This window comes from Notolepis coatsorum (assembly GCF_963971535.1).
Source record: "Notolepis coatsorum genome assembly, chromosome: 1".
NCBI classification, from domain to species: Eukaryota; Metazoa; Chordata; class Actinopteri; order Aulopiformes; family Paralepididae; genus Notolepis; species Notolepis coatsorum.
Window position 1 is genome coordinate 296,255,223 of NC_140165.1, and position 26,434 is coordinate 296,281,656.

Below are 26,434 nucleotides of genomic sequence, written 5' to 3' on the forward strand. Positions count from 1 at the left end.
TCAGGAAAATTATTCTGCTGCTCGCCTGAGATACCACTGAGCCACAAGCATCTGTGGGAGTTGGGAAAGAGTCTTTCTGGAGAACGCCTGCTGGCTCGTCTAAATGTGTTTATCGTCATAATTGTATGACTACTGTCTGCGGCACAGAGGGATCTAAATGATGTTTTCTTAAAAAAAAGGAATCAACGTGTCTTAACACATCCAGCGCCAAAAACGCTGTCCAGCGGTATTGCCCGCCATGCGTTGTCTGCCAGGATCGCTGTACAGCGTTTTTGAGATCAATATTTCTTTTTTTCGCCATGGCATTCATAATTCATTCACCCACCCCCGGTGCTGCAGCTGGACCCTGGTGGATGGTCGGGCGAGTTACACTCGCAAAACAGGAAGCGCCATCGGTGCATTGAGGAAAGTCCTCCGGCAGTCACATCTCGTTACGGGACTCCCGACAGACACTGTAGTACATATGGATCGCTTTCTAAACTTAATAATCTATATGATTTCGGCGTTTATTGCGCCATACAAACCGGAAATGGACCTAGGCGATCGGCGTCGTATAATTGGGACCTTTCACCGCCAGTCTCATTGGCCCACGGTAAGAGGAATATAACGTTATTTTCAACCCGATTGTGCATTTCCTTGTTTGCAAACCATCTGATCAATATATCCACCCATACTACTACTACCGTTACTGATGATCAAGGAATTATAAACGACCCCCCCCCCCCCTTTCCTTCACGCATGATGAAGCATAATGTATACCGATCATATACATTTGAATTTTTTAATATAGCGTGTATGGGAAAGAAACGGCAATCAATAATCTATATATGCGTTTGGGCCTATAACTAGCGTTTTTGGAATTACAGCAGAAAAGATTAAAAACAACTTATATTCTAGAAGGTATTAACACAACAATGTATGAATGAAAAAGTATAACGTTCCCACATCCTGAACGATAGATAATCGATGTTGAATGGGCCATAGTAATGTCAATATAGCAATCAAATTAAAAAAGTTATAGCCCTGCAAAGAAGGTAAACATCTCCATAGGCTTACAGCGGTGGCAGAGGGGGTATGAGATGGGCATACTGCCCGGCGGGCAATGTGTTGCCACTACAAGTTAAGGAGAGAGAGAGAGAGAGAGAGAGAGAGAGAGGCATTTCTGTTGAGGGCCTCGGTTCTCTCTCTTACACACATATATCTCTCACGTTATATTTGCAAGTCGCAACTAGTTATCAGGTGGTAATGAGATGGTTTCCGGTTAGATTCCGGCTCCTCCTAGCAGCGTGTCAAAGTGTCCTTGAGCAAGACCCTTAACCCCTAACAGCTCCCGATGAGCAGGTTGGCACCTTGCATGGTCGCCTCCGCCAGCAATGTGTGATTGAATGGGTGAATGTGAGGCTTAAGTTGTAAAGCGCTTTGGATAAAAGATCTACCGTATATAAATGCAGTCAATTTACCATTTGTCACTTTTCAACGTTTTTCCTTTGACGAACAATGTCACTTATAACACACAAATAATGCTTCACTATCTCCCAATTCCCCTGCTTCAAATTGTTCTTTATAAATTACAATAGAATAAAATAGAATAGAATACTACCTCATTAGGGCGGTTAGGTGGCGTAGCGGAGATTGCGTTCGTCACCGTTGTCACCAGCTTGGCTGGCCGTTCACACTAATACAATTGGCTGTATTAGAGGGTGGGAGAAGCTGGCGGGGTGGGTCCGGGTCGTTGTAAACAGCGACTCCTACAGTTCGGTCGGGGCGCCTGCTAAGCGAGGATAGGACCTGAGTGGGATAGTGTGATCCTTCCACACGCTACGCTACGCCCTCTCAGGGAGGATCCGCGCTGCCAGGTGAAAAGAAGCGGTTGATTGGCTGGACGTGTGTCGGAGGAAGCACGTGATAGCCTCCACTCTCCCAGATGATCTGACTGTGGGGGGTAAGTGCGCAGCGACCAGGAAGGGGATTGGGAATTGGCATACGACTAACATTGGGATGGGAGAAAATCGGAGGAAAATGGAGGGGGAAAAAGATCAATAATAAAAAAAAAAAAATACTACCTCATTAATCCCCATGGGGCATCTTTTGCATTTTAAGTACCCATCCATCAACACCCTATACACAAACACAGGCATCAGTCATATGCTGGAGAGGCCTAAGGGCACAAGGGCAGGAACTTGCATCTGATCTTGACTCTGACAACCCAGCACTCAACACTACATGAGTTATGACTGATGAACAGATTGGAAAGAATGTCCAGGGTAAGAATAAAGTCCCAGATTGGAAGTTACATTTGATAAATATCACCAACATTATTGACTGCCACGCTGTCTTTCCATCTTTACTCCCTGGCGCCAGCGTTATTGACCATTTTCGTAGTTTTCCGACGCTGCTATCATTACAAAAGCATGTTTCATGATGGGGTTCGGTAAAATAGACGTTACCTTGTCAGCAGGTACTCCACTCTTGCTCCAAGTGTCTTGGATCAGAACAGGATCGGATCAGTTGGTCCTCGGAGTGCTCGGGCCCGACTATACCACGGAGCAGAATAGGTTACCTCCAAGTCCTCGGCCGGTTTGACTACAGTATTTTTATGATTCAAATGAAAATTCTAATTATTATTAATATTGTTTTTTATAATAATAAAAAGAAAAGAAAGAAAGAAAGAAAGAAATACTAACCTTGTACTGTATTTTACTAGTATGCACTCTGCTACTAAGGAATCTACTTTGCCTATATTATTACTAGGGCTGTCTTAAATACTTCGAAGCTTCGTTCGATGGGCATGGGATTCGAATATGAAAAAAAAATTCGATTATAAAAAAAAATATATATATGAATATCTTTTTTTTGTGTGCTAAATCAACTCTGCCTCTCTTTGTTAATTACAACAAGCAATGCTGTTTGTTATTTAAGATGAGGTCGCACTGACATATTTGTGTTCATTGTGCTGCTTTTATAAAGCCTCAAATGACGGCTTACAATATTTCATGAAAGCAAAGTGTTTTGTTTGTCTAAGATTTAAAAAGGTTTAAACTTTACAGCACTGACAACGTTGAACAAAGTGCTGTACACGTTTTTTTTTTAGTTTTTTTTATAAATATGTTTTATTAATGTTTTTTTTTCTTTTTTTTTAAGCTTCGAATTAAAATCGAATCTCGGCCCCGAAGCTTCGAATTCCAAAAAAAAAATCGAAGGTCAGCCCTAATTATTACTTACTATGCTAATATTATGCACTCAAGTCTTTAGCACTCAGTTCGACACTGTTTGACAAACAATGTCACTTACCCTTAGCTGCCAGAGTTGTTGTGAACAGAATCAAACCATTTTCGATACCCCATCTGCTTCCCTGATGAAATTGCATCATCTACTCGGGTTACCCTGATTGGCCCATCAGTCATAATGTCAGTTGTCAGTAGTTGTAAAGGCTACCTTTACATCAGCTAGTCCAGAAAACAAGTAATGAAACTAGTTTGCTACAATTAATTTAATTTTAGGGGTTCAGAAACATCCACAGCAACTGTGACAATGTTATTTATCACCTGTTAGCACAGAGTATCCAGTGTTAACACTTTGAGTGCCAGCAGGGGGCGCACGGGTTGGCTCTGGATTGCCAACGCTCTATTCAATGAGAGAGCGAGCACATTTGCGAACGCATAAACTATATCTTAAATTATGGCTATGTGTCTAATACGCCCGTCGCTTATCAATGACTTGTTTGCAGTCAACATTGTCGAAACGGATTGTTTTTTAATCAGTTAATTTCCGTTTTATACCATTTTGAAAAACGTTAGTTTTTTTAAACTTCCAGAAAGATTCTGCAGGAATCGCGCTTTACTGTAATACACAAAACACGTTGTCATTTTTCTGCCTATTTATGAATCGTTTTCAAATAAACGCTAGATTATCGATAGTATATGTGTACTTATGCACGCTAGAGAAGCGGGCTGAAAAATCAATTATCTTATTTCCTGATCAGCACACACACTCACAGCCACACACACACATATGGGACATGCTGATATATAGGTGAAAAGAGCTCTGATTATCCCAAGACTGGTAAAATAGATTCCTTACCTCAGATCAGATGTTCTCCAAAAAGATTATTCCAATTCCTGATCGCCATTCCAAATATCGATCATGTTTATTGATCCAACGCTGGGTACTGGAAATACCGATTCCACGCTGTTCTGAGGGTGGGCAATGAGTGGGATCGTCTCCGGTTACATGCCTGACAAGTAAAATGTGGAATCCGGACTCTTTTTTTCCCATCCATTTCATTCAGTCCAATCCAATGGGGTGCAATACCATCCGGAGAGACGATAGGGGGCGGTATTTTCCCTGTTCGAACTCAGACAGATCCCCACTGGTAACGTGAGGCTAGATTGATGAAAAATGAATGGAAATCGATAATTAAAAAAATAACGAGATTTCTCGTTCTTGGCACTCAACGCATGGCATGAACTAACGCGATTTCTCGTCGTTGGCACTCAAAGTGTTAATCTCCCATAGCAACCGATCACACTGGTTCCATGGAGTGTTTATATTTGAAAGTACCATGATACTAACTTGACATTCAATAAACAGAGGGCCACGCCCCCTCAGCACACTGAGAGTTGGCTGTGCTCACAGATGTGTTGTTGTCGAGTCACTAAATCTTGAGTCCGAGTCGAGTCTCGAGTCACCAGTGTTCGAGTCCGAGTCACCAAAGAAGAGCCAGAGTTGAGTCCGAGTCGAGTCTTCATTACCCTAGTCTGAGTCCAAGTCATAGAGGCTAAGTCCGGCAGTCAAAGAGCTGAAAAAAAGGTCTACATTAAACATAAATGACGTAGCGGCCAAATGATTAGGGCCTATTAATTTCTTTAATAACTGTATTTATCAATTAACAAGTCTGAGTCCTCGTCTGCACCATCCGAGTCCGAATGCAGTCAATGCTCGAGTCCAAGTCCGAGTCATCAGTGCTCAAGTCCATGTCGAGTCACGAGTCCTGAAAATCAGTCCAGGACTCGGACTCGAGTACTACAACACTGCAGAGAGGGTTTACTATAACACGACAAATCAAATGATACATCTGAAGCTGGAAAAAGATTACACTCCCTGACATTAATAACATTCCACAATACGCCTTTTCTGACTGAATTAACATCATTGTACCGGCTCTATAAGGTGGTCACCGTAATGTCAATCACGTGTTATTCGTCCACATTACTTCATCTTCTCCTGTGGTATTTCACCAGAATCAAGGGCACAGTTAGGCAGACAAGCCCCCCCCCCCCCCCCGTTTCCCATTCTGCTGCAGACAACACCTTTAAAACCAAGCCCACCTGTTCAGACAGGCTTTTCACTCATAACTGACTCTCTTTGGTATTTTGTTCTGATTAATGTATCTTCTGTTTACATACGGCTACTGTATGTATTGTAAGTGCTATGACTATGGCACTTCACCAAAAAAACTTAATTTATTTTGCACAAGAATCTCACACACAACCACACACATTAATTTAGTTTGACATGTTATTGAGAGCGAATTAGTTTAAATATGGTCACCAGTGATTGTCTTGATTACAGCACCATGCAATGATGTAGAATGTAGATGAACAAATAGCGATGCCATGTCTTTGGCAAGGGACTGCTGCCTCATCATTTCGTTGAGATGTAATTAACAATGAACATGAACAATGAACAATGAACACAATGATTCAATGTCATCACTGGTGGCCATATTCAAACTAATGTACTCTCAATAACTGTCAAACTAAATGAATGTCTGTTTATGGATGTGTATCAGAGACTCTCCCTCACTTTCCACCATTAAATCCCGACTCAAAACCTACCTGTTCTCCCAAGCATACAACCTTCCCTACCCATAACCACCCTCCTCCAACCTACCACTAGGGATGGGTTTTGATTGATTGATTGAAAAGTTTATTAACAGATTGCAGAATGGGTACAGTACAGTACAGCTCAATACATACAATTGTTAAGGGGATGCAGACCAGAGAAAGACTTTCGACTTGTTTACATCAGGGTCCCCCATTTTCAATTCATCATAACATATATGACATACATGACATACAGATAGTCAGTACTGCTACATCTATACATTTATGACATATCAGATTTGCAAATACAGTACTGTTTGTGATACAAAAGTGTCCAGAAAAGGAGTGTATATACATTTGGCATAGAAACTGTACATTGGAGGAGGTTGGTTGGGTGGGGTGGGGTTGGGTGGGTTGGGTGAGGGCTGTACATTGGAGGTGGGGGGGGGGGGGGGGGGGTTGGGAAGGGGACACACACACATTTTACACTGTACATTTGAATATTGACAAAGCCTTACTTGGTCATTTACTGTACAACTAGGTTAGGACATTTGTAGGGGCCAGTTTCGAATTGCAGTCTCACGTAGGTGTTTTTTGAGAGTGTTTTTGAAGGTGGGTAGTGATTCACATTCCTTTACAGCTTTAGGCAGGGCGTTCCACATTGATGTGGCATAATTGCGAAACGTGTTTAGTCCCTTGTTTGATCCGAATCTGGGTTTTACATGATTTGTGGAGCTCCCTCTGGTGTTGTGATCGTGGTATTCACTGACCTTTGGGAAGTATTTTGACATGTACATGGGTACCGAATCACGTCGGTACTACCGAGTACCGATTCACGTGAGATCCGTCGGTGCCAGATTTCGGTACTGTAAAAAACAAAACAAGATGATTTTTTTTTTTACTTTTTTTTTTACGTCAACGTTCACAAGCACAATATACGCTTACCTAGGATTTGACTTGATTCAACAACAAAGCAGTCGGGGCAATGGCAAGCCGAGAACGGTCGAAAGTGTGGTTATTTGAAGTTTAGAATTTTTTTTTCACAACTGAGGTAGGTAGATTACATTTTTAGAGACTAAAGTACCGAAAAAAGGTACCGTTGGGTACCGGTATCGATTCACAGGTACCGGTCCGGTACCATATCAGTTCAAATGTGAACGGTACCCATCCCTACCTACCCACCTCCCTTTCCCTTTCCCTACTTTCTCTCCATCTCCCTCAGTTCTGTATCGTTAGTGGCTTAGCTTGGCATCACTACTGCACTATCTCGCGTACGTGCACGCGTACTGAATAAACCACAAATGTACCTCTAATACCAGTATTAGTCTGACCACACCCCTCATCAGCTTACCTTCATAAGCAGGTGTGTGGTCACCTGCTCTCCTCCTTCTCGCTTTCACCACAAGGAAGAGGTGCCTCGGTAGATCCCCACACTTGACACCATGATGGAAGAAATTGGATTAGGAACAGCTTTGGGAAACAAGGATACGTTGACATCATATCTTTATTTTCTCTCTCACTATTTTCGAGAAAATACGGCGATATTGTCTTCGTACTGGAGTGTCTGGAAGATGATGATCATTCTAAAAACCCTCCACCGGTTTTCGTATTGGGAGCACGCCGCTGCATGCTTCTCAACTGCAGTTCCTTGCTGTGTTTGTTGGGGTGAAACCTGTCAGGCCACAGCTGAACTGTCGGACATGCCGCTGTTGTGAGAAGCGGTGCGTTCCAGGTTGGGTGAGTAGTGTTTGCTGGCGGGCTCCACTTGTCTGTTAGTGCTATGGGGGCTACTTGACAAAGTTTATGGAAACCGGCCCCAGGCTAGGGTCCTTTGTTTAGCCACCTAGGCGACAGAAGACCTTGGTCTGAAGACCATTATAGTTTTAACTATAGTGGGCCGCGACCATTGACACTGGTGATCCCTGTGTGTTCTGGACGAGTGGATTCTCTCTGTCACCGTGTTAAGGCCCCATCTTTCATATCCAAATGAGAGTATTCCTTCACGAGGGGATATGTGCATGTAATGTGCGATAGCGGCAGATTCATGTTCAAAGTCAGCTATACAGGCCAGTTGGTACGAATTAAAATCGAATCTCGGCCCCGAAGCTTCGAATTCCAAAAAAAAAATCGAAGGTCAGCCCTAATTATTACTTACTATGCTAATATTATGCACTCAAGTCTTTAGCACTCAGTTCGACACTGTTTGACAAACAATGTCACTTACCCTTAGCTGCCAGAGTTGTTGTGAACAGAATCAAACCATTTTCGATACCCCATCTGCTTCCCTGATGAAATTGCATCATCTACTCGGGTTACCCTGATTGGCCCATCAGTCATAATGTCAGTTGTCAGTAGTTGTAAAGGCTACCTTTACATCAGCTAGTCCAGAAAACAAGTAATGAAACTAGTTTGCTACAATTAATTTAATTTTAGGGGTTCAGAAACATCCACAGCAACTGTGACAATGTTATTTATCACCTGTTAGCACAGAGTATCCAGTGTTAACACTTTGAGTGCCAGCAGGGGGCGCACGGGTTGGCTCTGGATTGCCAACGCTCTATTCAATGAGAGAGCGAGCACATTTGCGAACGCATAAACTATATCTTAAATTATGGCTATGTGTCTAATACGCCCGTCGCTTATCAATGACTTGTTTGCAGTCAACATTGTCGAAACGGATTGTTTTTTAATCAGTTAATTTCCGTTTTATACCATTTTGAAAAACGTTAGTTTTTTTAAACTTCCAGAAAGATTCTGCAGGAATCGCGCTTTACTGTAATACACAAAACACGTTGTCATTTTTCTGCCTATTTATGAATCGTTTTCAAATAAACGCTAGATTATCGATAGTATATGTGTACTTATGCACGCTAGAGAAGCGGGCTGAAAAATCAATTATCTTATTTCCTGATCAGCACACACACTCACAGCCACACACACACATATGGGACATGCTGATATATAGGTGAAAAGAGCTCTGATTATCCCAAGACTGGTAAAATAGATTCCTTACCTCAGATCAGATGTTCTCCAAAAAGATTATTCCAATTCCTGATCGCCATTCCAAATATCGATCATGTTTATTGATCCAACGCTGGGTACTGGAAATACCGATTCCACGCTGTTCTGAGGGTGGGCAATGAGTGGGATCGTCTCCGGTTACATGCCTGACAAGTAAAATGTGGAATCCGGACTCTTTTTTTCCCATCCATTTCATTCAGTCCAATCCAATGGGGTGCAATACCATCCGGAGAGACGATAGGGGGCGGTATTTTCCCTGTTCGAACTCAGACAGATCCCCACTGGTAACGTGAGGCTAGATTGATGAAAAATGAATGGAAATCGATAATTAAAAAAATAACGAGATTTCTCGTTCTTGGCACTCAACGCATGGCATGAACTAACGCGATTTCTCGTCGTTGGCACTCAAAGTGTTAATCTCCCATAGCAACCGATCACACTGGTTCCATGGAGTGTTTATATTTGAAAGTACCATGATACTAACTTGACATTCAATAAACAGAGGGCCACGCCCCCTCAGCACACTGAGAGTTGGCTGTGCTCACAGATGTGTTGTTGTCGAGTCACTAAATCTTGAGTCCGAGTCGAGTCTCGAGTCACCAGTGTTCGAGTCCGAGTCACCAAAGAAGAGCCAGAGTTGAGTCCGAGTCGAGTCTTCATTACCCTAGTCTGAGTCCAAGTCATAGAGGCTAAGTCCGGCAGTCAAAGAGCTGAAAAAAAGGTCTACATTAAACATAAATGACGTAGCGGCCAAATGATTAGGGCCTATTAATTTCTTTAATAACTGTATTTATCAATTAACAAGTCTGAGTCCTCGTCTGCACCATCCGAGTCCGAATGCAGTCAATGCTCGAGTCCAAGTCCGAGTCATCAGTGCTCAAGTCCATGTCGAGTCACGAGTCCTGAAAATCAGTCCAGGACTCGGACTCGAGTACTACAACACTGCAGAGAGGGTTTACTATAACACGACAAATCAAATGATACATCTGAAGCTGGAAAAAGATTACACTCCCTGACATTAATAACATTCCACAATACGCCTTTTCTGACTGAATTAACATCATTGTACCGGCTCTATAAGGTGGTCACCGTAATGTCAATCACGTGTTATTCGTCCACATTACTTCATCTTCTCCTGTGGTATTTCACCAGAATCAAGGGCACAGTTAGGCAGACAAGCCCCCCCCCCCCCCCGTTTCCCATTCTGCTGCAGACAACACCTTTAAAACCAAGCCCACCTGTTCAGACAGGCTTTTCACTCATAACTGACTCTCTTTGGTATTTTGTTCTGATTAATGTATCTTCTGTTTACATACGGCTACTGTATGTATTGTAAGTGCTATGACTATGGCACTTCACCAAAAAAACTTAATTTATTTTGCACAAGAATCTCACACACAACCACACACATTAATTTAGTTTGACATGTTATTGAGAGCGAATTAGTTTAAATATGGTCACCAGTGATTGTCTTGATTACAGCACCATGCAATGATGTAGAATGTAGATGAACAAATAGCGATGCCATGTCTTTGGCAAGGGACTGCTGCCTCATCATTTCGTTGAGATGTAATTAACAATGAACATGAACAATGAACAATGAACACAATGATTCAATGTCATCACTGGTGGCCATATTCAAACTAATGTACTCTCAATAACTGTCAAACTAAATGAATGTCTGTTTATGGATGTGTATCAGAGACTCTCCCTCACTTTCCACCATTAAATCCCGACTCAAAACCTACCTGTTCTCCCAAGCATACAACCTTCCCTACCCATAACCACCCTCCTCCAACCTACCACTAGGGATGGGTTTTGATTGATTGATTGAAAAGTTTATTAACAGATTGCAGAATGGGTACAGTACAGTACAGCTCAATACATACAATTGTTAAGGGGATGCAGACCAGAGAAAGACTTTCGACTTGTTTACATCAGGGTCCCCCATTTTCAATTCATCATAACATATATGACATACATGACATACAGATAGTCAGTACTGCTACATCTATACATTTATGACATATCAGATTTGCAAATACAGTACTGTTTGTGATACAAAAGTGTCCAGAAAAGGAGTGTATATACATTTGGCATAGAAACTGTACATTGGAGGAGGTTGGTTGGGTGGGGTGGGGTTGGGTGGGTTGGGTGAGGGCTGTACATTGGAGGTGGGGGGGGGGGGGGGGGGGGGTTGGGAAGGGGACACACACACATTTTACACTGTACATTTGAATATTGACAAAGCCTTACTTGGTCATTTACTGTACAACTAGGTTAGGACATTTGTAGGGGCCAGTTTCGAATTGCAGTCTCACGTAGGTGTTTTTTGAGAGTGTTTTTGAAGGTGGGTAGTGATTCACATTCCTTTACAGCTTTAGGCAGGGCGTTCCACATTGATGTGGCATAATTGCGAAACGTGTTTAGTCCCTTGTTTGATCCGAATCTGGGTTTTACATGATTTGTGGAGCTCCCTCTGGTGTTGTGATCGTGGTATTCACTGACCTTTGGGAAGTATTTTGACATGTACATGGGTACCGAATCACGTCGGTACTACCGAGTACCGATTCACGTGAGATCCGTCGGTGCCAGATTTCGGTACTGTAAAAAACAAAACAAGATGATTTTTTTTTTTACTTTTTTTTTTACGTCAACGTTCACAAGCACAATATACGCTTACCTAGGATTTGACTTGATTCAACAACAATGCAGTCGGGGCAATGGCAAGCCGAGAACGGTCGAAAGTGTGGTTATTTGAAGTTTAGAATTTTTTTTTCACAACTGAGGTAGGTAGATTACATTTTTAGAGACTAAAGTACCGAAAAAAGGTACCGTTGGGTACCGGTATCGATTCACAGGTACCGGTCCGGTACCATATCAGTTCAAATGTGAACGGTACCCATCCCTACCTACCCACCTCCCTTTCCCTTTCCCTACTTTCTCTCCATCTCCCTCAGTTCTGTATCGTTAGTGGCTTAGCTTGGCATCACTACTGCACTATCTCGCGTACGTGCACGCGTACTGAATAAACCACAAATGTACCTCTAATACCAGTATTAGTCTGACCACACCCCTCATCAGCTTACCTTCATAAGCAGGTGTGTGGTCACCTGCTCTCCTCCTTCTCGCTTTCACCACAAGGAAGAGGTGCCTCGGTAGATCCCCACACTTGACACCATGATGGAAGAAATTGGATTAGGAACAGCTTTGGGAAACAAGGATACGTTGACATCATATCTTTATTTTCTCTCTCACTATTTTCGAGAAAATACGGCGATATTGTCTTCGTACTGGAGTGTCTGGAAGATGATGATCATTCTAAAAACCCTCCACCGGTTTTCGTATTGGGAGCACGCCGCTGCATGCTTCTCAACTGCAGTTCCTTGCTGTGTTTGTTGGGGTGAAACCTGTCAGGCCACAGCTGAACTGTCGGACATGCCGCTGTTGTGAGAAGCGGTGCGTTCCAGGTTGGGTGAGTAGTGTTTGCTGGCGGGCTCCACTTGTCTGTTAGTGCTATGGGGGCTACTTGACAAAGTTTATGGAAACCGGCCCCAGGCTAGGGTCCTTTGTTTAGCCACCTAGGCGACAGAAGACCTTGGTCTGAAGACCATTATAGTTTTAACTATAGTGGGCCGCGACCATTGACACTGGTGATCCCTGTGTGTTCTGGACGAGTGGATTCTCTCTGTCACCGTGTTAAGGCCCCATCTTTCATATCCAAATGAGAGTATTCCTTCACGAGGGGATATGTGCATGTAATGTGCGATAGCGGCAGATTCATGTTCAAAGTCAGCTATACAGGCCAGTTGGTACTGTGCTGATTCCGCCGGACGTGGTAATGTCACCGTTGTGAAGCGGTGTTGACGTCTTGTTTTCTCTTTTCTCTTAAAAAGTGAGGAGAAGTTCAGAACGGCGGCCTGTCTGGGTGAGTGTTATGTCATTGTTTACATGTTCATAGCTTACGGTTAGCCGGTCAGTGGCCTGGAGCGGGGTAGCTTAGCTTCTCGCGCGCCGCCGGGAGCTCGCTTCTGATCGCGTGCGTCGTTAGATCGGCGTCTCGCGAGCGGAAGCAATAGCACCCGAACGGTTGGAGCAGCCGTTAGCTTGATGCTATTCTGTTGAACGTGCTTTGATTTTAACATGTTTTACACTCTTGACCACGACGTCATCCTTGACAGGGGATGTTCGTCGACCCTGCCCTGAGCCTGGACGGCGATTGCGTCAACAAAGAGGACTGTAGCGACTGGTTGGAGCGGCGACGCTGCCCGGATCGAACAACACAGGACGGCTGTGTTCTACGGTGTCTTGTGACTGCACTTCGCTGATCTGCGTTCCGGGTAGGAACGGGGTTGGCCAGACCTCATAACACGTCTTCTGGTTTTACTTTGCTAAATGTATTGTGAATAACGGAGTTTTTTCCCAAAACGTGTGTTGTTGCAATGCATTTGGGATACGTTGCGGGTTATGTGTGAGCTGTTTTTGTCACTGGCAGTTAGCTTCTCCGTGCAGATCGTGATGTATTGATCTGGTTGTTGTGTGAGAAACATCATGGTGTTTGTGTACCGTGTACTCACTACTAAGGCAACTAACCTATGAAGCTATGCTTGGTGACAAGTGAGTAAAAGAATGTTCTTTCTCAGACTGTAATGACAATGAACAGTGAGTTCACACATTAACAGGTTTTCCTGTTTTAACTGGCCGTATTGAGGGTAAAATAGGAGGATTGTGTTTTCCCCCCCGGTTCCCTGGGGACTTTATCACCTCCTATCAGACATGTTGTGCATTAATTGTGTCTTTTGTGTGGTAGGGATACGATGTAACTCTTAGCTTGATTGCTGAGGTTGTGCTAAATCTGCTGGAGAAACTTATTTCCTAAAGGGAAATTGGTTTGGTTGCTGTCATGTGTGCTTAGCAAGGCCTGTGGTCGATACTAATCAAGAATGATGTATTCTCTCATTGTGGAAAAAACGGCGTTCCTCTGTTGAGTGTTTTTGCCGTTTTTTGTAGGTGATGATGGGTTGTGTGTGTCATGTGACCTACAACTGGGTTGTACTGGCCACAGAAGCACATGTGTATGTTGGACCGGGGTTCTTAGAGCCCTCTCTATTCTGTGTTTTTCCTTAGTAAAAATCAGATAGCAGGTTAGCTCATGCGCTGTGTGGAGCTGTGAAACGCTTCATAGGGCTGACTATGACTGTGTCATATTCTCTTTTTGTCGTTACGTCGTATCATGGGTGTGGGGTCGTAAAGGGGTGAACTGGTAACCTTTCCTCTCCCCATTGTTCTGTCGGTCAGGGGTACACCCCCTGTCCTTCAAGGTTCCCGTCACGTGGCGGTTCGGCACGTTACGGGGGGGGGGGGGGGGGAGGGAGTTCCTGGTCCCACGGCCTGGTATATTGGGCGTGTGCACCGCAGGAATTCCCCCGCCATAGAGTACGTCACCGTGCGCGTCTCTGTTGGTAGGACTTCCGTGTGCTGTTCAGGTCCATGTGATGGATCTGTTTTCAGGGGGGGTGGTCAGGGCTCCTCCTCGCCAAGCGCCTGTTCAGGCCTTCTGTGAGTTCGGACTCCTTCTTCCATGTGAGGAAGCCTCCATCAGAGTACAGAGCCTTCCTCCTCAGATTGTCAAAGTGAGTGGACCCTCTAGAAGGGTCCTTTTCTATTGTATGTATATTCGATTCAATTCGTTTATTGAGTGTGTATGGGTTCGGTGCCTCTTCCCCGGAGGCCCTAAAACCAGTTTTTTACATGGCTCAAGGTGCAATATATTCTTTTCAATCTGTACAGCTCGCGTGGGAAGTCTCTCTGGGGATCCCCGTCTCTTTCCTATGGGAGGGTGGTGGGATGTAAAAATGTGAACATTTTTTACCCCGGCTGTGTAGACTGGGATACATACTGTTGATGCTTCCTTCTTTCTATTCCAGAAGTGTTGGAGTTAGGGAGTGTCACACCCCTCTTGTCGTTCCCCTGGGCGCCTTGGGGATTCAATGACAGGTCTAAATAGCCTGTTCATTGATGGGGGTGTGTCCCGACGCACGTATAGTGCTAGCTCGCTGTAAACAGGCGATTGACTGGCACGCCTTGGTTGCTTGTGGTTGAAACAGCGTTTTTATAAAGCAACTGGGATGGGGGTTTTTCCTCTTCCGGCGACCACATCCCATGACCTGGGTGGGTTGTCGACGGATTCTCGTTCATGTCTGGGGGATGATGACGGGATGGATCTGAACATATGTAGTGGGGTCTCACGCCCTTGGGGTGGGCCACCAGGCGCGGTTCGTCCGAACGTCTGGGTGGCGCCTTCTTTTCATGTTAAGATCAACACGCATATCTGCCCTTCTCCTGGAGTAGGCATGTCGGCGTGGTTAGGGCACGGGACTGGTTCTGGTCACGCTGGTCCAGATCAGTTGAACCCGTTGTCCGCCGGGGATGCAGATCTGCTGTTCTGGTACCCTGAGGGACTTGGGCTTTTTTCAGGGGGAAAAATGCCAGGTCGGTCTGGGTGTCACAGGGTTAAGCGCTATGGAGACCCTGGTTGGGTATGTTTTTACTCAGCACTGTCGTCATGGCTTACAGCCATGCCATTCTGTACGCGCTCGATCTCGTCGGATCTCGGCCGCTACACAGGTTGGTCCTGGTTAGTACTTGGTTGGGAGACCGCCGGGGAATACCAGGTACGGTGTGCTTAGGGGCTGGTTCTCCATTATTTTTCGCTCCTCTCTCACGCATGGCGAAGAGGGGCCTGTGGGGGTGGTTTTTTGACCTTCTCTGGTGACCCTGTGCTTCCCGTACCGCCAGGCCCGGTCCGAAGTGATGTTTGCGACCCGTAGGCCTGGGTTAACCCTTTTTGGAAACTGAAACACTTGTACTGCGGTATAGCCGGTGTATACCCGCAGGTGTGTTTTGGAGTTTTTTCTTGAGGGGTTATAGGAACAACCACCGCATTGGGTAACACCGAGGTGGTTGATTCCCTGGTGTGTTGGAGCAGTGTCAACTCCCGGGTTCACCGTTTGAGGGTGCCCCTGCACGTTCATGACGTCTGCCAATCGTGTCAGCCTTCTCTGCCTCGACCCCTCTGGGTGGGGGTTGTTAAATGGAGGCTTGGTCATGCAACACCGCCAGCTTACGCTCCTTCCGCCGGGGCGGCTGTGTTCAGCTGTCCCCTCTGGCGCCTGTCTCGTCCGCAGTCTCCAGGCTAGGGTTAACAGCCTGTTGCCTGGTTTTTCCCCGGTGCGCTGCCTGCTTCCGTTGGTTAACCTTTTTTGTGTGCTTACGGCCATGCTGACTGCCTGTTCTGCAGGGTCAGTGTGCCAGGCGGTGTACTATTGGGGGGACGGGGCCCGCTCGGCTTACGGCCATACCGACCTGAACACGCCCGATCTCGTCCGATCTCGGAAGCTGGGCAGGTTCTGGCCTGGTTGGTTCCGCCTGGGAATACCAGGTGCAGTAACTGAGGGGCCTTTGTCCGAATACGCTGGCGATGTGGGGGGCGGGGCACTACGTGCCCACCTGGTGGGGTCTTGATGCTGGCATCATGGACTTCTCCGGGCCCCCATTCCAGGGAGTCCAGTCCTTTTGGTGGGTCTGGGTCTTCCTTCGCGCTCCGCTGCTACGGCCTTGCCACGGGGTTGGGTTTGCCCTTGGCCCCGTGATTCTGGGGGCAGTAACGAGGTTGTTCCTCCGTTCGTTCCCGGGTGGCATGCGGGTTGTGCGTGTGTGTAGTCGTGGGGTCAAGCCACGGTCTGCTCACCCTGTGCGTTAAGTTGCTTGAGTGCCTCTTCGCACGGTCGGGTCCGTCGCCTTCCCGTGAAGCCTCTAATAGGGGGGATACCCTCCATTAGGGGGGGTCGGGGGGGCTCGGCCCTCCCTGTTCTGATGGTTTTGGGGGGCTGTCAGCGGGGTGTATTTGTCAGCCAAGTGGCTCCGCTTGGCCTCCCTTGTGCAGTAGTGATGCCAAGCTAAGCCACTAACGATACAGAACGATAGGTTATGACTATAACCAAGTTCTGTTAGTTAGGGGCGATGCTTGGCATCAGACGACCGCTGCAGCCCTTGTCCTCACCTTGTGGTGAAAGCTTGGGAAGGAGGAGAGCAGGTGACCACACACCTGCTTATGAAGGTAAGCTGATGAGGGGTGTGGTCAGACTAATACTGGTATTAGAGGTACATTTGTGGTTTATTCAGTACGCGTGCACGTACGCGAGATAGTGCAGTAGTGATGCCAAGCATCGCCCCTAACTAACAGAACTTGGTTATAGTCATAACCTATCGTTTCCCTTACTTCCCTGATTGTCTCCCCTACTGGCTTCTGTATTTGTTGTTTGTTACTCGTGGTTTTATGTTCTTGTGTATTCATACTGTTGCTTGTTTCCCTGTGGTTCCATGTTTCTCTGTTTCTTGTTTTGCTTATTGTCAGAGTTTTCGGGTCATTGAAAAGCGCTATAAATAAAATGAATTGTTATTATTATTATGACATGTGCAAAATAAATCAGCTTTGTGCCCCTTGAAGATAAAGCACTATACATTTTTTTTTATCTATTTGTATTATCACTGGGCCTCATTCAACAATACTCTCTTATTATTTTTCTTATATTCTTGCTTACCTGTCTGTTAAGAGAACAATAAGAAAAGCCACCGCCACATTCATCAAGCTGTTCTTAACGTCGAAATCTGTGCGTACCCAGGAGATTTGCATGATGAATCCCACTCATTCTTAAACTCAAAAGCGCAGCCGTTCGCGCTAAATTAATTTGCATACAGACACGCCCACCATCTCCTTATAAGGCGAATGAGGCGGGTGTAAAACAGCCGAGTTTCGCCATCTGATCCCTGTCTGATATATTCAACAGGAAGTGCTTTGCAATCTCAAAATGACACACACACACACACGTCTCATGACTTGCGACTCAGTGCATGTGTGTGTGTTCCTGTGGGTTGCTCATCGCATGTGTGTGTGTGTGTGTTAATCTGATGACAAATAAAGACTTATACTTGTACTTATACACGTATACGTACTGTATAGTGCGAAATAAATCCGTCAAAAGTAGGCTTTGTCAATACTGAAAGACTGGCTGCGTGCTTGTCAAGAACCAATCGCGGCGCGCAGTATACTGATATATATGCCGCTGATCCATATGCTCTCTCCTTTCAGAGAGAGATCAGCTGAAATGTCCGTGGAGAGATGTCATCTCTCTCTGAAATGTCCGTGGCTAAAACTCAGAGTGCGCTCAGAACTTTAGGTGTGGAGCAGAGTTTTGATTGATTGATTGAACATTTTATTAACAGATTGCAGAATTGGTACAATACAGTACAGCTCAATACACACAATTGTTAAGGGGATGCAGACCAGAGAAAGACTTTCGTCTTGTTTACATCAGGGTCCCCCATTTTCAATTCATCATAACATATATGACATACATGACATACAGATAGACAGTACTGCTACATCTTCATCTATAGAGAAGAGAAGAGAGGAGAGGTTGTAAATATGCGTTATATGCGTACGGCCTGGGCAGCCAGCATCTAACTGTTCTAACAGCAATATATAATTAATTTCAGAGTTATAATAATTATTATTATTGAAAAGTTCTGCATGGGTTTATAAAGTCGTATTTGGGGGTACTGTATTTGGGGGCAATTGAACAATGGTTTTCTTTCAACCCATGAACTCCTTCCTCTCTCACCATTTTATATATATTTTTTTATTTGATCTACTAAAACTGTATTGTATTATATTGTTTGTTTTGTAAAGTGTCTTTGAGAATTAGGAAAAGCGCTATATAAATCGTATGTATTATTATTATTATTATGAATGGTAGGCTTTTTTAAATGTTTCTCATCTGGGTAAGAACTTCTTATTTCGGTAAGAGTGCTCTCGACCACTCTTATAATTTGTTCTTGCCTGAGAAAAAAGCAACAATAAGAAAACTTTGCTGAATCCCAGGTAAGAACAAAGTAAGAGGAAATGCTAGTTAAGAACAAAATCTGTTCTTATATCGCTTCATGCATGAGGCCCATTGTTATTAATATTATCATCATCATCATAGGTTTCATATGGACGGAGATCAAGCAGATGTGGGACGGTGGTTTTGAGGACTATATCAACGACTGGTGGAACCTAATGGACTTCATAATGAACGCCTTGTACCTCGCCACCATCTCTCTGAAGTTCGTCGCCTATGCAAAGGTATGATCACTATGCAGTAGAGAAGAGTACGGTGGCACTACTAGTATACATTATGTCAGAGAAGCCATGTGTTCGAGTGTAGCATCATCTGTGCAGTATGTTTATGCTTGTGTTCTTAATTGTACACTTTTAATAGATTTGGTTCCACCAAACACTTTAAAAAGTGAATGCATAATGTCACCTCTATTTCTCATAAGAATTTGTCTCATTAGAAAATGTAAATAAAGTACCGGTACTATAATCGATTATTGACCACAGGAAAAAAAGGTACACAATGTTATTACGTTATTAATGGTTATGTTATAGCTATAAGTAATATATTTACGTCTTGTATAAGTAATTTATGTTTCGTATCTGCAAAAGTCCAAAACAAACAAACACCGGATTGTGGTTGTGGGCGAGTGCTCTTGCCACTTGACTAAACCACCCAGCCTGATACAAACCTACTGTAGCAATACTATGATTTTTTTTGATCCACTTTTTCTCCCATTTTCTATATTTTCTCCCATCCCAATTTCGTATCATCCAATTCAACCCTCCCCTGTCACGAACGCTGTTTCTTGCCTCCCACAAGCCGGCTGCAATGTGGACTAAGTCATACATAGCACAAGTCCCCTCCGGTACTTGAGGTAACAGCAGTCGCATCTTTTCACCTGCGCAGCTCGATCTCTCAGTGGCGAGGAGTAACGCGTGGGAGGCTCACGCTGCCCCCGACACTTCCTGATTCTACTGTGCAGGTGCACCAACCGACCTGTAGGAGTCGCTGTCCACAACGCCCGATCCCCACCCATCAGTTTCCCACCCCCTAATACGGCCAATGTGTATTAGTATGAACGACCAGCTAAACTGAAAGCAATGTGGAGCGCTGGGCTCGAACAGGCAAGCCCAGCGTCTCCGTCATTCGTGGCGAGCGCCTTGCCCACTACGCCACGTAGCCGCCCCTGTAGCAATACTATGATTACGGTTAATTTGAAGATTTAACGGTTATGTTTAAGATAGACAAACGGCTTCTGTTCGATACCTACGATAAGATAAGTGGAGGGCCTTGAACGGCATGACCAGTGTGTGGAACTCCAACCTCCCCCGACAAATCAAACTCAGCTTCTTCTATGCAACAGTAGAGTCTGTTCTTCTATATGGCAGTGAATGCTGGCCCCTGAAGCCCACCCTGCACAAGTCCCTAGATGGGTGCTACACCAGAATGATGCGTGTAGTACTTAACATCAACAAGGATGAGCATGTCACCAACGCAAACTTGTATGGGGAGGCGCTAAGGGTGAGCAAGAAAATAGCAGTCAGGAGAATGAGGCTGGCAGGTCTCTGCCAGAGACACTAAGAGCTGCCAGCCAGCAAACTTGTGCTGTGGGAGCCAACACACGGGCATCGATCACGAGGATGTCCCACACTACATTTACTGTACATTTACATTTAGTCATTTAGCTGACGCTTTTATCCAAAGCGACTTACAAGTCCTGTACGACAAGTCATCAGGAAGGGCACAACTCTATCAGCTGAGTAACAATGTTCATCAAAGTGTTGAGTGCTACAGTGTAGGTTAGTTTATTAGGACAAGTGCATGACAGTAAGGTTAGTTAGGGTTAGATTTTTTATTTAAATTAAAAATGTATTTATTAATAAACATTTTTAGATAATGGTTGAAAAAGTGCGTCTTTAGTCGATGGTGAAAGATTGGACGGGTTTCGTCTGTATTAACTGGGGTGGGTAGTTCATTCCACCATTGTGGGGCAAGGACTGAGAATAGGCGACTTCTCCCGGAGCTCGGATAGGAGTAGGTCTGAGGCAGCCAAATTCCTCAGAGACGCAGCAGCCGCCATCACCCCAGTCATCACACACATAATAAACCTCTCTATAAAACAGGGACACGTCCCCAAGGACTTCAAAATTGCGAGAGTGACCCCTCTGCACAAAAAGGGCAGCAAATTAGACCCAGGCAACTACCGCCCTGTTTCTATTCTTACCTCCATCTCGAAAGTCATGGAGAAAATAGTCTACGAACAGGTCGAAAAGTACCTGGCGGAAAAAAATCTAATCTACGAATTCCAATCTGGCTTCAGAACGTCCCACTCCACTGACACATGCCTCCTCTATTTGAACAACCACATCAAACAAGAGGTGGACGCGGGCAAATACTGCGGCATGGTCATGCTGGACCTACAAAAGGCCTTCGACACTGTCAATCACTCCATTCTGATTGACAAGCTAAAAGCAATTGGTTTTGATAGTCTATCAGTGGGCTGGATGCAATCCTACCTGGAGGGGAGAGAACAGATGGTAGAGGTAAACGGTACTCTATCCCCCCCCCTCACAGTGAGCTGTGGTGTTCCACAAGGAAGCATACTAGGACCGCTACTCTTCCTAATTTATGCAAATGACATGTCGTCAGCCTGTGACTGCAACTTGTTCCTGTTTGCGGACGACTCAGCCCTGCTGGTCTCTGACAAGAACAAGTTGCAGGTTGAAAAAACCCTCAGCTCGGAACTAGGCAAAATCTGCATATGGCTTGCTGATAACAAACTATCATTACACATGGGCAAAACAGAGTCCATTCTCTTCGGTTCAAATAACAAACTCAGCAAGACCGACGGCTTCTCAGTTACAGTGGGTGACAATATTGTCACAAGGAAAGACGAAATTACCTACCTGGGTTCCATCCTAGAGGAAAATCTTTCCTGTGACAAAATGGCATCCAATGTAATAAAAAAAGTCAACCAACGAACTCGATTCTTGTACCGGATCTCCTCTCTGGTAAACAAGAATACCCTGAAGACTCTGGCAGGAGCACTCATTCAAGGGTACTACGACTATGCGTGCACCTCTTGGTACCAAAGCACCTCAAAGGCGCTTAAAACAAAATTACAAACATCACAAAACAAACTGGTCAGACTACTACTTGACCTGAACCCCAGAACCCACCTCACCCCTGCCCACTTTGACAACCTAGGATGGCTTAGAGTAGACGACAGAGTACAGCAACTTGCAATGGGCCTGGTCTACAAGATACACTATACGACTAAGGTACCCATGTACATGTCAAAATACTTCCCAAAGGTCAGTGAATACCACAACCACTACACCAGAGGAAGCTCAACAAATCATGTTAAACCCAGATTCGGCTCAAACAAGGGACTAAACATGTTTCGCAATTATGCCACATCAATGTGGAACGCCCTACCCAAAGCTGTAAAGGAATGTGAATCCCTACCCACATTCAAAACCGCTCTTAAAGAGCACCTATGGGAGGCTGCAATTCGAAACTGGCCACCGTAAATGCCAAAAAAAATGCCCAAGACCCTGATGGAAACAAGACAAACGTCTTTCTCAGGTCTGCATCCCCTTAACAATTGTGTGTATTGAGCCGTACTGTATTGTACCCATTCTGCAATCTGTTAAATAAAGTTTTCATTCATTCATTCATGCAGAGCGTAGGGGTCTTGAGGGTGTGTAGTTAGAGACCATTGACCAGAGGTAGGCAGGAGCGGTTCCCTTTGCCGCGGTATGCCAGGTCGAGGGCCTTGAAGCGGATTCGTGCAGCAATGGGGAGCCAGTGCAGGTCCCTAAGAAGTGGGGTGACATGGGCCGACTTTGGTAGGTTTGAGATCAGGCGAGCTGCTGCGTTCTGAATGAGTTGAAGAGGCTTGGTGGCAGTGGCCGGGAGGCCAGCAAGCAGTGCGTTGCAGTAGTCGAGGCGGGAGATGACTGTTGATTGGACGAGGAGTTGGGTGGCTTCTTTTGTCAGGAAGGGGCGGATCCTTCTGACGTTGCTCAGGAGGAATCTGCAGGTTCTGGTTGTTGCTGCGATGTGAGCAGAGAAGTTCAACTGGTCGTCGAGGACAACACCAAGGTTCTTGACGGTCGGGGACGCGGTCACAGCTGCATTCTCGACTGTGATGGAAAGGTCGGTCGGGGGAGTACGTGGACGTACTCTAGAAAGATGCGGGAGCAGGAAGTACCAGCGAGCTAGCCGGATGCATGGAGGAAGCACCGATGGAGGGCCCGTCCGAGGACGACCTAGATAGAGATAAGATATAAAGTTAGGGTTAAGGTTAGGGTTAGGGTTGGGGTGAGGCTATTAGAAAAGTGTGTCTCGGTAGTCAAATCAAATCAAATCAAATTTATTTATAGGGCCCGACAACACACGTTAATGTCCCCATGGGCCGTACAGGTCTTCTTTAAACAAGTCAAGAAGAAAACATAACAATAAGTCAAGAACAGAACAAGAACACCATAAGGTCCAAACATTTTTAGATGAATGCAAATAAATGAAAGAATGCAAAAACTCACTAAAACCTAACAATAGGGAAAAAAGCTCCACAGGCAGTGTGGAGGAGAGAAACCTTAGAAGGGCCATTCAAGGGGGGATCTCCCTTCTTAGATGTTGGTTCTAGTAGTGTTGCAGACGGACAGTTGGTAAGCATGCACTCATGTGTGTGGTGAAACACAGATGAGTGCATGCAATAGCAACTGTACATTTTGAAAGATTAAAGATAGAGCTAATAGCGATAGCAACTGAACATTTTGAAAGATTAAAGATAGAGTTGATAGCTAGAGCTGCCGTGATACTGTTGCATCACGCTCACCGCAGAGTTAGGCTGAATACCGCGTCACCGCTGTTTTTTTATCATAATAATAAAGTTGGCTTGCGGCTTGCGGCTCTGCAGATATACCCTACTCGGTTCCAAGCGACCCTATTGGGTAGAAGTGGTACCAGAAAAGACATGTGAAACATTGCAGACCACTGACTGGTCAGAAGAGAGACGCGTCACACTTTGTAGCCTCTGAACGAAAACAGAACGCCGCCATCTTTACTGCCTCGCTAAGGATGCATTTCATTCAGGATTTGTTTGCGACAGAACCAAGCAATAAACAAAAAAGAATGGATTCACTGTGTATTCTGCCTTATTGATTGATGAAACAAAACCGACATCAACCCAATTTACCACCGAGCGGAGAGTTTAGTGTCACAACAAGATCGCTGATGTGTTAAGTTTGTTGTTGTTATTATTAGCCTAATACTACCGTCAACACGAGAGGTAACGTTAAACCCGGGTTTGCTTGGTAGAATACACAATGAGAGGTAACGTTAGCTTTGGCAGAATAGACTCAACGAGAGTCTGGTTAATGTTGTTATTGATTGATTGATTGATTGATTGAAACTGTGTTAAACTCTGGCTTGCTGCAACTTGCAAGCCCTCGGACATCTATGCCCACAGAGCTTTCAGTGTACACAAGCGAGCGGCCCCGCCTGCATCCCCACGTCGGAGACAAACGGAGTAGTACCTGGCTGCAGTGGAAAAGGAACGAAGTACCAGGTGCCTAAAGCGGGTCGAGTCGAGTAGGTACTATGCAGTGGAAAAGCGCCATTAGACTAGAGGCAGGCTATAAGAGTAGACTACAAAAAAAAAAAAAATGCATTCAAACCTTTTTTTTTTTGTGCGCACTGTGCGGTAATAACCGCAGCGGTAGGAAATATTTCGCAAATTCGTGCGGTAAGGAAAATATCAATACCGCGGCAGCTCTATTGATAGCGGATCTATTTGAGGCACAGGGGCGGCGCAAAGAGGGTCACGTCCTCCCTGTCTTAGTCACGGGACATTCAACACTCCGGTCGTTGCTCAGGGACAGCCGGAGACAGGGAGATAGGGGGTGGCGCAGAGAGGGTCGCGAACTCCCCGACATCATCGCGGGACATCCGGCACTCCGGTCACCACTACGAGACCTCCGGAGACAGGGGGGCACGCAGAGGGGGTCGCAATCTCCCGGCCTTCGTCACGGGACGTCCAACACTCCGGTCAACACTCCAGGACAGCAAGTCATAGGGAGACAGGGAGACGGGACAGGCGTTAGACAGCTCATGAGATTGTAGTAGGCGGACATAGCAATAGATACAAGTGGTAGGTGTAACTGAGGGGTTACAAAACCCTGACTGTATTAAAGATTGTGATAGATTAAACCACTGCTAGGTATGTACTTTAATTACTGGCCAGACAGTACATCGAATATAGATGGTGAACACTCATAATAACACGGCATTGACAAAGAAATAGTATTTGAGGGTATTTTATTATTATGCAACATTAGGTTACAGAATGAGAATTAGGGTCGCGCTTGTATGGCGAAGAATATGCATAAAGTCAGTCAGTAGCATGAGTCACTGGGAATTGCAGGATTCCTACGATGGGTACTAAGCTGACGCCACCTGGCGTATAATAGCAATTATAGAAGGCAACGCTGGTACCGCCTGGAGACACTGGGTTCCTCTCAGAGTTGTAAGGTCTAGAGGATAGAGGAATGTTCGGATACTCAGTCTGATTCAATGAAGAATAAAGGGACTTCACGTACAGAAGCCAGTCCTTGTAAATCCAACGATCAGCAGCAAAAGCAATAACTAATCCAATGCTCGATAGCAAACGATGATAGCTAGCCAGCCTCTGTCCATGAGGCCAGCCCGAGTGTAATCCTCACGAGGTTAAATCCCAAACGATAGTGGAAATCAACGAGGCTCTTCTCCGGGTAACACGTTCCAAATCAATATAATCCAACCAGTAATGGTTCTGCAATCGCCGCCGCTGGTTCTCCTGTGCACATGTCCAACGGTTCTCCGACTAGGCCTCCTCGGGTACTGGCAACGTATTTAGGCCACGCACCCTGGCTAAGGTTCACTAGCTAACACGAACGAACCGTTAGGTAATGCTACACACGAACGAACTGGGTTGCACGATATACAATAAATTAACGACTATTTACTTCACATTAAACTAGGTCTAACTTGACGTTACTGCATTAAACTCGGACACTTTACTATTCTATTCGCACGTGTTCTCAACGCACGGTTGCTCACTTCACTAACCGTTGACTCGGGATGAACTTGATGAACGAACGAAGTGCTGCTGTGCGCATCTGCGCCGTATATATACTTAAGTGATTATCTAGTCCCAAACCTCAGTTCTTGTCTGGAATCAATACGCGGTCTCCGGGCATGTTACGACATGCCTGAGCTTGTCTTTGAACCTGACGTTGGGGGCTTGCGGGCTGGCGCCTGGGGCGCTATCCAATAAGGAGAGCGAATATTACTATGGTTCGAACGCAGGTAAAGGGATATACCGTGTATATATAAATAATATACAATGTATATAAAACAATAAATGTAGATTCTCAGCTTTAATCTGGCCCTTCACAACAGTAGGCATATATGTGAATGGAGTAGATATATGAAGTAAGCGTATTATGTGAATAGAATAGAAGTACTTAACCCAGCAATGAAACCGCGTTGACTGTTAATCTGTTAACAGTCTGTTAATACTGTTAATCAGTTGACAGGACCACGGACAGACGGCGGTGAATAACTGATCCAAGGCCTCGGAGGTGCATGTAGAGCAGTCAC

General features: G+C 45.2%; 1 protein-coding gene across 2 annotated transcripts in view; it reads left to right on the forward strand.

Moving 5' to 3' along the window:
* LOC311227856 (short transient receptor potential channel 4-like) overlaps nt 1-26,434 on the forward strand; it is a 50,630-nt gene that overhangs the window by 16,566 nt on the left and 7,630 nt on the right. For both annotated transcript variants that reach the window (XM_084313698.1, XM_084313699.1), the window contains exon 5: nt 18,893-19,032. In XM_084313698.1, the coding sequence (XP_084169824.1) occupies nt 18,893-19,032 (140 nt within the window). The remainder of the gene's footprint in view (nt 1-18,892; nt 19,033-26,434) is intronic.